This window comes from Anomaloglossus baeobatrachus, chromosome 2 (genome assembly GCF_048569485.1).
Source record: "Anomaloglossus baeobatrachus isolate aAnoBae1 chromosome 2, aAnoBae1.hap1, whole genome shotgun sequence".
Taxonomy (NCBI): Eukaryota; Metazoa; Chordata; class Amphibia; order Anura; family Aromobatidae; genus Anomaloglossus; species Anomaloglossus baeobatrachus.
In genome coordinates this window covers 723,056,933-723,070,695 of record NC_134354.1, presented here as the reverse complement: position 1 = coordinate 723,070,695, position 13,763 = coordinate 723,056,933, and the positions used below count along the sequence as shown (strand labels likewise).

The 13,763-nt window shown below is 46.3% G+C and overlaps 1 protein-coding gene across 1 annotated transcript in view; it reads right to left on the bottom strand.

The window, feature by feature from the left end:
- Nucleotides 1–13,763, bottom strand: part of HSPH1 (heat shock protein family H (Hsp110) member 1) — a 138,345-nt gene that overhangs the window by 96,046 nt on the left and 28,536 nt on the right. The window contains exons 3-6 of the mRNA XM_075337357.1: nucleotides 11,142–11,282; nucleotides 10,738–10,860; nucleotides 4,715–4,814; nucleotides 2,588–2,721 (exon numbers count right to left, since the gene is read on the bottom strand). Coding sequence (XP_075193472.1) covers nucleotides 2,588–2,721; nucleotides 4,715–4,814; nucleotides 10,738–10,860; nucleotides 11,142–11,282 — 498 coding nt within the window. The remainder of the gene's footprint in view (nucleotides 1–2,587; nucleotides 2,722–4,714; nucleotides 4,815–10,737; nucleotides 10,861–11,141; nucleotides 11,283–13,763) is intronic.

The window sequence follows — 13,763 nt, the reverse complement described above, 5'->3', positions numbered from 1 at the left end:
CAAGACTTTCCTCAAGGGCGTTTTCCATCTAGTTTCCTCGTATAAACGGTCGCTGGACCCATGGGACCTCAATCTCGTTTTGGACGGTATCCAGAGGTCCCCCTTTGAACCTCTTAAGGAATCTTCTCTTGCTCTTCTCTCCTGGAAGGTAACATTCTTAGTGGCGATTACATCCATCAGACAAGTTTCGGAACTATCAGCACTCTCTTGCCGCGAACCCTTTCTGATCTTTCATCAGGACAAGGTGGTTCTACGCCAGGGGTGGGCAATTAATTTTCCCATGGGGCCGCATGAGAAATTGGGATGGTTTTAGAGGGCCGGACTAATATAATTAACTCAGTTCTACCCAATATACTACATCACTACACCCCCTCCATATACTACACCTGTAATAAACTACACCACTACACCCCCCTATGCTACACCTGTAATATACTACAACCCCCATATACTACACCTGTAATATACTACGCCCCCCATATACTACACCTGTAATATACTACACCCCCATATACTACACCTGTAATATACTACACCCCCATATACTACACCTGTAATATACTACACCCCCCACATACTACACCTGTAATATACTACATCACTACACCCCTATATACACCTGTAATATACATCACTACACCCCTATATACACCTGTAATATACATCACTACACCCCTATATACTACACCTGTAATATACTACATCCCTACACCCCCATATACACCTGTAATATACTACAACCCCCATATACTACACCTGTAATATACATCACTACACTCCTATATGCTGCACCTGTAATATACATCACTACACTCCTATATACTGCACATGTAATATACATCACTGCACTCCTACATACTACATCTGTAATATACATCACTACACCCCTATATACTACATCTGTAATATACATTACTACACTCCTATATATTGCACATGTAATATACATTACTCCACTGCTATATACTACACCTGTAATATACTACATCACTACACCCCTATATAGTACACCTGTAATAAAGCTACATCACTACACCCCATGTACTACAGCACTATATACTACCCCACTATATACACACACACCACACCATATTCACCTGTAAAACCACTACACCCCCAGTAGTAGTCACCAGTCCCCCCCCCTCCCCCATTGTCCCCTCCTCAGCCTATTAGTCACTACTTACCTCTCCCTTCTTATTGTTCCCATCCTCAGGCACCTCCGTACAGGCCCCCCGCTGAGCTGCTCCTTCTCATGTACAGGCCCTGGCTGCGCTGATGCTGTTCTGCGAGGCGCCCCCGCCGCTGCTTCTCTCCCGGAAGTCCAATGCTGTGCCACTTCTTCTCCTGCCCGGCGGAAACTTTTGAAATGACACACGCGCGCCGCACTGACAACATCAGAGCGCACGCGCGTGTGTCACAGAGAAAGTGCCGGCAGGAAACAGAGGAGAGATTGTGCGGACCTGCAGGATCTCTCCCTGCTCGGCACGCTGCAGCCCGGCTCCACTGCACCGGCTGAAGACGGGCGGGCCGGTCACAGAGAGTAGGCGGGCCGGATGTGGCCCGTGGGCCGCCCCTCGCCCAGGTCTGTTCTACGCCCCCTTCCGGATTTTCTTCCGAAGGTTACTTCCCAGTTTCATATGAACGAGGACATTGTTCTGCCTTCCTTTTCTCCACACCCAGTCCATAGGGTGGAAAGGTTTCTATATTCGCTAGACCTTGTGAGGGCTCTCAGATATTACGTACCCAGGACAGCCCCTTTAGGAACATAGACTCCTTGTTCGTCATTCCTGAAAGGCTTAAGAAAGGAGAGGCAGCTTCATAGGCAACGCTGGCTTGCTGGATTCGCTCTGTGATCCAGGTCTACCGCTTGCAACTCAAGCCCATTCCTAGTGGGCTGCGGACTCATTCCACGCGAGCAGTTGGTGCCTCTTGGGCCATTACGCATCAGTGGAACAGAGGTGTAAGGCTGCGACCTGGTCTTGCCTACATACTGTTTCAAAGCATTACCGAGTCCATACCCAGGCTTCGGCTGAGGCGAACCTAGGTAGGAAAATTCTGCAAACGATAGTGGAGCACCTATCTCAGTAGGCGCTCCTGGCTATCTGGGACTGGTTCCTAGTCCTTGGGTTGCGTTGTTTATTGTTTACCCACTCAGGGACTGCTTTTGGACGTCCCATGGTCTTGTGTCCCCCCAATGAGGTGTCAGAGAAAAACGGATTTTTGTGTACTCACCGTAAAATCGTTTTCTCTTAGCCATCATTGAGGGACACAGCACCCACCCTTTTGCCCTGTTGAGCCTTAGCTTTTTTCTCTCTCAGTACTTTTTTGTTATGAGTATTCACTCACGTTTTTTGTTACTTGTTCTCCTACTGCTTGTGTATTAAAACTGAAGTAGCCTGGCTGGGCCAGGGGTTGTGTACTGCAGGGGAGGAACTAACATCTTTGCATCTACTTAGTGTCCTCCTATGGATAAGCAGCATAACACCCATGGTCCTGTGTCCCCCAATGATGACTAAGAGAAAACGATTTCACGGTGAGTACACAAAAATCCGTTTTTTATTTACAATTATCGCTCTCATTACTGTACCTTTAATTTGCCCTTATTAAAAGCACAAGCAGAAATCTGGAAAGATGAATGTCCCATGTCAGCAAAAACCACAATCTTGGGTTTCTCCTCAGGACTCGGGAGATCCTGCTTGTAAATGCCGTAGTTCAGCGCAACTGGAGAAAGAAAGGGTTAAAGCCATAAGCGAAAACGAGGTGATCAATACGACGGTTGTGAAACAAAATATACAGAAGCCACAAAAGACGATTGTTAGAAACAATTGTGCTCATGGTTCAGGTATTTGCCATGCGACAAGTACAGGTAAAACAGGGGAGACCTTGTGCTGCCGCCATCTCCACGATATCCCATATTCCACAGGGAGGCAATTAGCAGAATAAGCACCGACACGGCATTACAAGTCGCTCACAATTACACGCTATCACTTTGCCTATTACCCGTTATTAGAACTATCCTGCATTGTGTGACAACAAGAAGTGTGTGTAGTGGGCACGACACATACAAAAATGTAAAAATGAATAAGAGCGTGGTGCTACAAAAAAAAACTAAGCAAAAAACGTAGACTAAATTTAAAAAAAAAAAAAACTGCACTATGTGGCAGTGTTCAATCAATTAGTACAGAAGTGCGCTTACTATATATTCACCTTACCTGACACCACCTGATGAAGCTACATTAGGTAGCGAAACGCATTGGTTCTAGGTTCCTCTCACCTTTTTGCATGTTCCCAGGGCCTTATATGCTGGCATTTATATAGAGTCTAAGGTGCATGCTACACTGTGCATTTTTCAGATTGCTCTTGTATATATTTACTTATATCATTAACATTGCACATTTTTTTTTTTCTATTATTTATCAATTTATTTAATTGCTCATTTTTTCCCCACACATGTGAGTGTTTGATTATTGAGGACAATCTCATTCTTATTACATATATACCTAGTGTTCTGGGGATTACAATATTCATCCCCTACTTGTCATTTATGTTTTGTTTTTGTTTTTTTAACTTGTTTTTAATTAATTGATAGTACATTTGTTTGATGATCAATAAAAATGATGTTGTTCTATTTTCAGGGTGCAGCCTTTCTTTTTTCCTTAAAAGGGAACCTGTCATCAGATTTGGTGACTATAAGCTGCGGCCACCACCAGTGAGCTCTTCTATACAGTATTCTGGAATATTGTATATAAGAGCCCAGGCCGCTGTGTAGAACGTAAAAACCACTTTTATAACACTCACCTAAGGGGCATTCCGGTATGATGGGTGACGCTGTTCTCCGGTAAAGCGCCTCCTCTCTGCAGTGATCGCCGTCCTCCTCCTTCTGAGGTCCATGTGCATGACGTGTCCTACGTTATCCACAATAGACGACATTGAGGTCCTGCTCAGGACAGATCAAAGTATTGTAGTGCGCAGGCAGTCTTTACCTTTACTCGCACCTGCGCATTACAGTACTTTGATCAGATCATATTGCACCTGCATAGGACCGCAGCGTTGGCCTGTGTGGATGACGTAGATGCATTATCTACACTGGACTGGGTAGAAGGAGGATGGAGATCGCAGCAGAAAGGAGGCGCCGGGCTGGAGAGCAGCAACACCCATCCGGCGCCGGACCGGACACCCCCCCCCCCCCCCCCCCCCAAGAGAGTATTATAGAAGTGCTTTTTTACATTCTATAGAGCAGCCTGGGCTCTTATATACGGTATTCTAGAATGATTAATATAAGAATTCACTGGTGGTGGCCGCAGCTTATAGTCGCCAAATCTGGTGACAGGTTCCCTTTAATTTAGTCATCCTGCTCAATGCGCTAACTGGAACAACCAAATATAGACAAATCTTATTATGAAGAACAGCTTCCTGGCCCCGAGCTAGTAGCCGAAATGTATTTTTTGCACTGGGGCATTTTAGTTGTAATTTATGGGGGGTGAGGAGGTATTGTGGTCATTTCAGAGCAGGGACCACTTATTATTATTAATAATAATAATAATAATAATAATAATAATAATAATAATAAATAATAATAATAATAAAAAAACAAAAAAAAACACACACACACAGACATTCACCTGGAAACATCTGGCGGGAAAATTCATATAATTTGGTATTCTAGAATCTAATTTTAAACCAGGATTCAAACTTCCCCAAAGAAGGAAATTACCTGCCGTCATATCGTTCATCAGTTTGAGACAGTTCAATCCGACTATCTGTGCCGAATCCAGCACCGATCTCCTCTCAGCATCTGTGAAGAACGAGGGAACCTACCAAAATGAAGAAAACGGTGTATATCACTGCGGCAAAAGAAGGGAATTTTGTTTACTTACCGTAAATTCCTTTTCTTCTAGCTCCTATTGGGAGACCCAGACAATTGGGTGTATAGCTTCTGCCTCCGGAGGCCACACAAAGTATTACACTTTAAAAAGTGTAACCCCTCCCCTCTGCTATACACCCTCCCGTGCATCACGGGCTCCTCAGTTTGGTGCAAAAGCAGGAAGGAGGAAACTTATAAATTGGTCTAAGGTAATTTCAATCCGAAGGATGTTCGGAGAACTGAAAACCATGAACCAAAAGAACAATTCAACATGAACAACATGTGTACACAAAAGAACAAACAGCCCGAAGGAAACAGGGGCGGGTGCTGGGTCTCCCAATAGGAGCTAGAAGAAAAGGAATTTACGGTAAGTAAACAAAATTCCCTTCTTTGTCGCTCCATTGGGAGACCCAGACAATTGGGACGTCCAAAAGCAGTCCCTGGGTGGGTAAAAGAATACCTCAATAACAGAGAGCCGAAAAACGACCCCTTCCTACAGGTGGACAACCGCCGCCTGAAGGACTCGCCTACCTAGACTGGCATCTGCCGAAGCATAGGTATGCACTTGATAGTGTTTTGTGAAGGTGTGCAGACTAGACCAGGTAGCTGCCTGACACACCTGCTGAGCCGTAGCCCGGTGTCGCAATGCCCAGGACGCACCCACGGCTCTGGTAGAATGGGCCTTCAGCCCCGAAGGAAGAGGAAGCCCCGAAGAACGGTAGGCCTCGAGAATCGGTTCCTTGATCCACCGAGCCAAAGTTGACTTGGAAGCCTGCAAACCCTTATGCTGGCCAGCGACCAGGACAAAGAGCGCATCTGAACGGCGCAGGGGCGCCGTGCGAGACACGTAGAGCCGGAGTGCTCTCACTAGATCTAATGAATGCAAATCCTTTTCACACTGGTGAACTGGATGAGGGCAAAATGACGGTAAGGAGATATCCTGATTGAGATGAAAAGGAGATACCACCTTAGGGAGAAACTCCGGGATAGGACGCAGAACCACCTTATCCTGGTGAAAAACCAGGAAAGGGGATTTGCATGACAGCGCTGCAAGCTCCGACACTCTTCGGAGTGAGGTAATTGCCACAAGATATGCCACCTTCTGCGAAAGACGTGATAAAGAGACATCCCTCAGCGGCTCGAAAGGTGGTTTTTGAAGAGCCATTAACACCCTGTTAAGGTCCCAGGGTTCCAGCGGACGCTTGTAGGGTGGAACTATGTGGCAAACTCCCTGCAGGAACGTGCGGACCTGCGGAAGCCTTGCCAGGCGCTTTTGAAAAAATACTGAGAGCGCCGATACTTGTCCCTTGAGAGAGCCGAGTGACAAACCCTTGTCCATTCCGGATTGAAGGAATGAAAGAAAAAATGGGTAAGGCAAAAGGCCAGGGAGTAAAACCCTCATCAGAGCACCAGGACAAGAAGATCCGCCACGACCTGTAATAGATCTTGGCGGACGTTGGTTTCCTGGCCTGTCTCATAGTGGCAATGACATCCTGAGATAAACCCGACGACGCTAGGAGCCAGGACTCAATGGCCACACAGTCAGGTTGAGGGCCGCAGAATTCAGATGGAAAAACGGCCCTTGTGACAGCAGGTCTGTGCGGTCTGGAAGCGCCCACGGCTGACCCACCGTGAGATTCCACAGATCCGGGTACCACGACCGCCTCGGCCAATCTGGAGCGACGAGAATGGCGCGACGACAGTCTGATCTGATCTTGCGTAACACTCTGGGCAACATCGCCAGAGGAGGAAACACATGAGTCGAAACTGCGACCAATCCTGAACTAACGCGTCCGCCGCCAGAGCTCTGTGATCTTGAGACCGTGCCATGAAGGCCGGGACCTTGTTGTTGTGCCGTGACGCCATGAGATCGACGTCTGGCGTTCCCCAGCAGCGACAGATCTCTCGAAACACGTCTGGGTGAAGAGACCATTCCCCCGCATCCATGCCCTGACGACTGAGAAAGTCTGCTTCCCAGTATTCTACGCCCGGGATGTGAACTGCGGAGATGGTGGAGGCTGTGGCCTCCGCCCACAGCAGAATCCGCCGGACTTCCTGGAAGGCTTGACGGCTGCGCGTGCCGCCCTGGTGGTTGATGTACGCGACCGCCGTGGCGTTGTCCGACTGTATGTGGATCTGCCTGCCCTCCAGCCACTGATTGAACGCCTTTAGGGCTAGATACACTGCCCTTATCTCCAGAACATTGATCTGAAGGGAAGACTATCGGAGTCCAGGTTCCCTGAGCCCTGTGGTGGAGAAAAAACCGCTCCCCACCCTGACAGGCTCGCGTCCGTCGTGACCACAGCCCAGGATGGGGGCAGGAAGGATTTTCCCTGCGATAGAGAAGTGGGAAGAAGAAGCCACCACTGAAGAGAAGTTTTGGCTGCAAGGGAAAGAGAGACGTTCCTGTCGAGGGACGTCGACCTCCTGTCCCATTTACGGAGAATGTCCCATTGGAGTGGGCGCAGATGGAACTGCGCGAAGGGCACTGCCTCCATTGCTGCCACCATCTTCCCCAGGAAGTGCATGAGGCGCCTCAAGGGGTGTGACTGACCCCGAAGAAGAGATTGCACCCCTGTCTGCAGCGAAAGCTGTTTGTCCAGCGGTAGCTTGACTACCGCTGAGTGAGTATGAAACTCCATCCCGAGGTAAGTCAGTGATTGGGTCGGTGTCAACTTGGACTTTGGGAAGTTGATGATCCACCCGAACTGCTGGAGAGTCTCCAGAGCGACCGTCAGGCTGTGTTGACACGCCACCCGGGAGGGTGCCCTGACTAGGAGATCGTCTAAGTAAGGGATCACCGAGTGGCCCTGAGAGTGTAGGACCGCCACAACGGATGCCATGACCTTGGTGAAGATCCGTGGGGCTGTCGCCAGGTGTCGCAAAAGCGGGAGAGCCTGCCACCGACCGAGGATGCGGTTCGGGGAGGCCGAAAGTCATGAGGATGCCGCCTTGGAGGCAGTGCCTCCGGCGGTTTTTTGGGGGCATGACTTAGACCGCCACGCATAAGAGTTCCTCTGGCCCTTCTCTGGCCTGTTGGACGAGGAGCATTGGGACTTGGCTGAGGGCCGAAAGGACCGAAACCTCGGTTGTATTTTCCTTTGCTGAGGTCTCTTCGGTTTGGACTGGGGTAAGGACGAGTCCTTTCCCTTGGATTCCTTAATAATTTCATCCAATCGTTCGCCAAACAATCGGTCGCCAGAAAACGGCACACCGGTTAAGAACCTCTTGGAAGCAGAGTCTGCCTTCCATTCGCGTAGCCACATGGCCCTGCGGACTGCCACCGAATTAGCGGATGCTACCGCTGTACGGCTAGCAGAGTCCAGGACGGCGTTCATGGCGTAGGACGAAAAAACCGACGCCTGAGAAGTCAAAGACGCAACTTGCGGAGCAGAGTACGTGTGACCGCATTAATCTCAGACAGACAAGCTGAGATAGCTTGGAGTGCCCACACGGCTGCAAAGGCCGGGGCAAAAGACGCGCCTGTGGCTTCATAGATGGATTTCACCAGGAGCTCTATCTGCCGGTCAGTGGCATCCTTGAGCGATGAGCCATCTGCAACTGATACTACAGATCTAGCCGCCAGTCTAGAGACTGGAGGATCCACCTTGGGACATTGAGCCCAACCCTTAACTACGTCAGAGGGGAAGGGGTAACGTGTGTCATTAAGGCGCTTAGTAAAGCGCTTGTCCGGAAATGCTCTGTGCTTCTGGACAGCATCTCTGAAGTTAGAGTGATCGAAAAACGCACTCCGTGTACGTTTGGGAAACCTAAACTGGTGTTTCTCCTGCTGCGAAGCCGACTCCTCTATAGGTGGAGTTGGGGGAGAAAGATCTAGCACCTGGTTGATGGACGCTATAAGGTCATTTACTATGGCGTCCCCTTCAGGTGTATCAAGATTGAGAGCAACGTCAGGGTCAGAGCCCTGAGCTGCTACGTCCGCCTCATCCTCCAGAGAGTCCTCAAGCTGAGACCCCGAGCAGCGTGAGGAAGTCGGGGAAGATTCCCAGCGAGCCCGCTTAGCCGGTCTGGGACTGTGGTCCGTGCCGGAGTCCTCCACGTGAGACCTAGGGGCCACCCCGGGAGCACGCTGCGGCGCAGACCGAGAGGGGCCTGGAGGCGATGATCCAACAGTGCCCGGGGCCTGTGTAAGGACTGGTCTGGACTGCAAGGCTTCTAGTAGCTTGGCAGACCATTTGTCCATAGACTGAGCCATGGATTGTGAAACCGACTCAGAGAGTTTCTCAGCAAAAACTGCAAACTCTGTCCCTGCCGCCTGGACAGGGGAAGCAGGAGGGTCTGCCTGAGCCGAGGGGCCCACTAGTGACCGAGGCTCCGGCTGAGCAAGTGCAACAGGGGTCGAGCATTGCTCACAGTGAGGGTAGGTGGAACCCGCAGGTAACATAGCCCCACAAGAGGTACAGGTTGCAAAAAAACCCTTTGCCTTAACGCCCTTGCTCCTTGTGGACGACATGCTGTTGTCTCCTAGGAGAGTGATCACTGAGGGTATATAGCCAAAAGCAAAACAACCCGGCCGAACAGAGAAAATATATACAAATATATATATATATTATATATAAATATATATATATATATATATATATATATATATATTATATATAAATATATATATATATAAATATATATAAATATATATATATATATATATATATATATATATATATATATATATATATATATATATATATATATATATATATATATATATATATATATATATATATATATATATATATATATATATATATATATATATATATATATATATATATATATATATATATATATATATATATATATATATATATATATATATATATATATATATATATATATATACACATATACACTCCGGTACCCTAGGGGGACCAGCACCGGGTGACCGGTGTGGCTTACCGACCGCCCAAAGCGGTGTGTGTCCACCAGATTCCCTGCCTTAGGTCTCCCAGAGCTGCAGAGCTCGTTCCTGAAATCCTCCACCAGCAGAATGTAAAAATGGCTGCCGGAGCTCTCAGGGGAGGAGGGAGCCGTGGGCGGCGACTAGTAAAGTGCGGGAATCTGGGGCCCCACAGTGATCAGTGAGGGGGGAGGAAACATACAGGATGCTCCAGCCCTCACTGCCGACGTCAGGTCGTCCGTCCCGCCCTTACCCCTGACTGGCAGGCCCGGGGGCGGGAGTTATGGTACTAGGCCGCCCTTTCCCTGAGGATACATAGACTCCTGTCCGGCAGATTCCCACAGGGGCTGCGGAGGGAGCCCGGTCCCAGTGAATGGATGACCGGTTAGGATCCCACTTCTCCCAGAGCCTCTAAGGGATGGTGAAGGAAAACGGCATGTGGCTCCAGCCTCTGTACCCGCAATGGGTACCTCAACCTTAACAGCACCGCCGACGTAGTGGGGTGAGAAGGGAGCATGCCGGGAGCCCTGTGGGGGCCCTCTTTTCTTCCAACCGATAAAATCAGCAGCTGCTGCTGACTAAAATGGGATGCATGAGTGGATGTGTGCCTCCTTCCACACAAAGCATAAAACTGAGGAGCCCGTGATGCACGGGAGGGTGTATAGGCAGAGGGGAGGGGTTACACTTTTTAAAGTGTAATACTTTGTGTGGCCTCCGGAGGCAGAAGCTATACACCCAATTGTCTGGGTCTCCCAATGGAGCGACAAAGAAAAAACACCTTATACCACCAATGACCTGTCCAGGTGCTAGATGAGGGAATATTCAAAGGGTATTCATCAGTTATAAAAGTAACAACCAAGAGATGATCGCTCCTTCTTGGCCTAAGCTGGGAACAGCAACCTCTACTCCCAGCATGCCGTGACGGACGCAGGTGTACCAAAGCTTCGGAACTTACAGATATGACACAGTCGGTCACCGGCTTCTTCAGGTTGCTCTCTGCAGTCTCCTTCAGTTTTGTTAGTAGCATGGCGGTTATCTGTTCTACACTGAATACGTGCGGCTCATCCATGTACATCACCTGATAATAATGGGAAAGTCAAAACTATCAATGAGAGCGGAAATAAAACATGACAGAGATATATATATAATTCTCTCTCTCTAAAATATATATATATGCATATGATAGATAGAGAGATAGATATATCTATATAATATTCTCTCTCTATATATATAGCTATATCTATATCATTCTCTCTCATATTCATATATTTATATGAATATGAATATGAGAGAGAGAGAAATATAATATAATATTATATATATATATATATATATATATATATATCTCTAGAAACGTACCCGCAGCCCCACGCCTCCATTATTTGTGGGGACCAATTCATAGGCCAAATTATGCTTCTCCTTCTGGATGAAAGGATCGTTAAACGCTCGGCCGTGGAGCTTCTTGAAGTTGGAAACCGTGTTGGTTGCATTTGTTATTAGCTGGGAAAGAAGAGGAAATATTGTTTAGTTTTTTTTCGTTTTAATCATAAAAGAATTAATTGATGATTTAGCCAAAGCCAAAAAAATTAGTCTCAGAGTGTATAGTTTGGAGCAGAATAGAATTATATGCAGTCCATTACTAGATAAACTGCGCGACAACCAATATGGTTCCCTCTGTAGTTATCAGTTTGTTGGGTTTTTTTGTTTTGTTTTTTTAATGCTTAAAAGGGATTTTCCACTTCAGCTTCTCTCGTCTATTCGCTAATGCTATAATAAAATCAGACTGGTCCCCCCCCCCCCTTCTCCTTCCCTGATCTCTGGGTATTGGCTGCAGCAGTGAAAACACAACTACAATGCACATCACTGAAACTGCCAACCACTGAGCTCAGCAAATCTGCTCATGTAGATGGTACAGGCTACTGAGTTCAGTGATTGGCTGCAGCAGTAATTTCACAACTGCAACCAATATACAGATATATCATTTCGTATCAGATATATATCGTTTGGTTTCATTATTTTAGCATCTATTGGCCACTGCAGTGTTAGGCTATGTTCGCACGTTGCGTCGGTGTACCTGCAGTTTATTCTGCACGTTTTCCTTCCCTTGGTTTTTGACCAAATGGCTTTTGACCATTTTTTAGCGCTAAAAACGCATGCGTTTTTAACGCGTTTTTAGCGCTTTTTACCTGCGTTTTCACCTGCGTTTCTGCAGATGCGTTTTTGAGATCAAGACACTGAGAAATAAAGTTGAAATAGTCAAAAAGATTGAAAAAAAAGAAAAAAAGTATAAAATTAACTTTTAATTAAATTATATGGGAAATTATCAATTTTAATTTAATAATAGTGCTTATGCACATTTTAACAGAAAAATAGCTAAAGTTTATTATTTTTTTACATTTAAATTTTCGGTTATTGTGTGTGTGTAAAGGAACATTAGAACCCATTAATTTTTGACCAGAAAAGCATGCGTTTTTGGAGCCAAAAACGCAGTAGAAAAGCAGGTAAAAAGCATGAAAAACGCAGGAATTGTGATTTTGGTTGCTTTTTGCCATTTCTCATTGACTCCAATGTTAAGGAAACGCTGCAGAAATGGCAAAAACAACTGACATGCTGCTTCTTTTTCAGCATGGTTTTTGACCACAAATATGCAAATTAAACGCTGCTGAAAAAAAAGCAAAGTGCAGACAGGATTTCTGCTTTTCCCATAGACTTTGCTGGAAATCAAAAACGCAAGCCATTTTGCCCAAAAACGCTGCTGCCAAAAACGCTGCAGAAACGCGGGAAAAAACGCAACGTGTGAACATAGCCTTAAAGGAGCTGTCCTAACATTATGCCCACCGCCTTAAAAACCCACAAATTTAATATCCATTAAGAAAAGGCAGATCTGTGCCCTCACAACCATTTATGTTTGCTCCCTTTCCAAAACAGCAGTGACATTTACTACACAAAGATTGAAAAACTAGTGCTGCAGAGGATAGGACCGCAGCGTCCCAGGAGATCCAATTATTACCTGGTTACATTTAATTGGAAGCGCATCCCTGGTTTAAAAGGATGGATGTTCTACTGACGACAGAAATATCTAATTAATTGATGAACTAACATTATTCTCATTCCTCCGCTGATCACGCTCATGTTTAGACGAGCCAATGATCAGAATAGGCATCTTACCAAGATGGATTCAGCCCATTCTGGTTTCACGTAAAATAACTTTAACCCCTTAAATACCAATGACGGACATAGCATGTCATGAGCAGGTGTCAGTTCCTGCTCCACGATGTGCTACGCTCGTCATCATGAATTTAAGCTGTCACTATGTGAAAACTCAGTGACAGCTCCGTGCCAACAGCAGTCATTGAGAGCTGACCTGAACGGCCAGAGATGTGAGGCCACATTTCAGCGGTCCGCACTCTGATAGCTGTAAATCGGTCAATTTGACTGACCGATCACAGCATGATCATGCGGGAGGTGTTGAAATATCAGCACTTCTCGCATAATTGCCACCGGAGCTCGGATCAGCTGATCCCTGGCCGATTAACCCTCTAGATGCCACTAACGATAGTGATTTTAAATTTAGAAGGTTGTGGGAAAAAGGGGGCTCTCTATCGGCAGCCCTGTGACGAAATCACGGTTGTCATGGCTGGTATGCCAGTTATGGTGGCCTGTTAGACCACGCCATAGGCAGGGCGGGTATAACAAGCATTCTGTCAGTGTAGTCTGACAGGTCTCTTGGATTTCAATATATGTCTATTACAATGCATGAAACCAGTGATAATAAAAGTTATAGTTTATTAGAGGGACGAAAGGTAAAAAAATGTGTTAAAGAAGATAAAAAAAAAAAAACACAACACAACAAAAAACACAAATTTTTATATATAAAACATATATAATTATTATACACGCACACCAATAAAATAAAATACATACACTGCCGTTTAAACGTTTGGGGTCACCCAGATAATTTTGTCTTTTCCATGAAAAAAA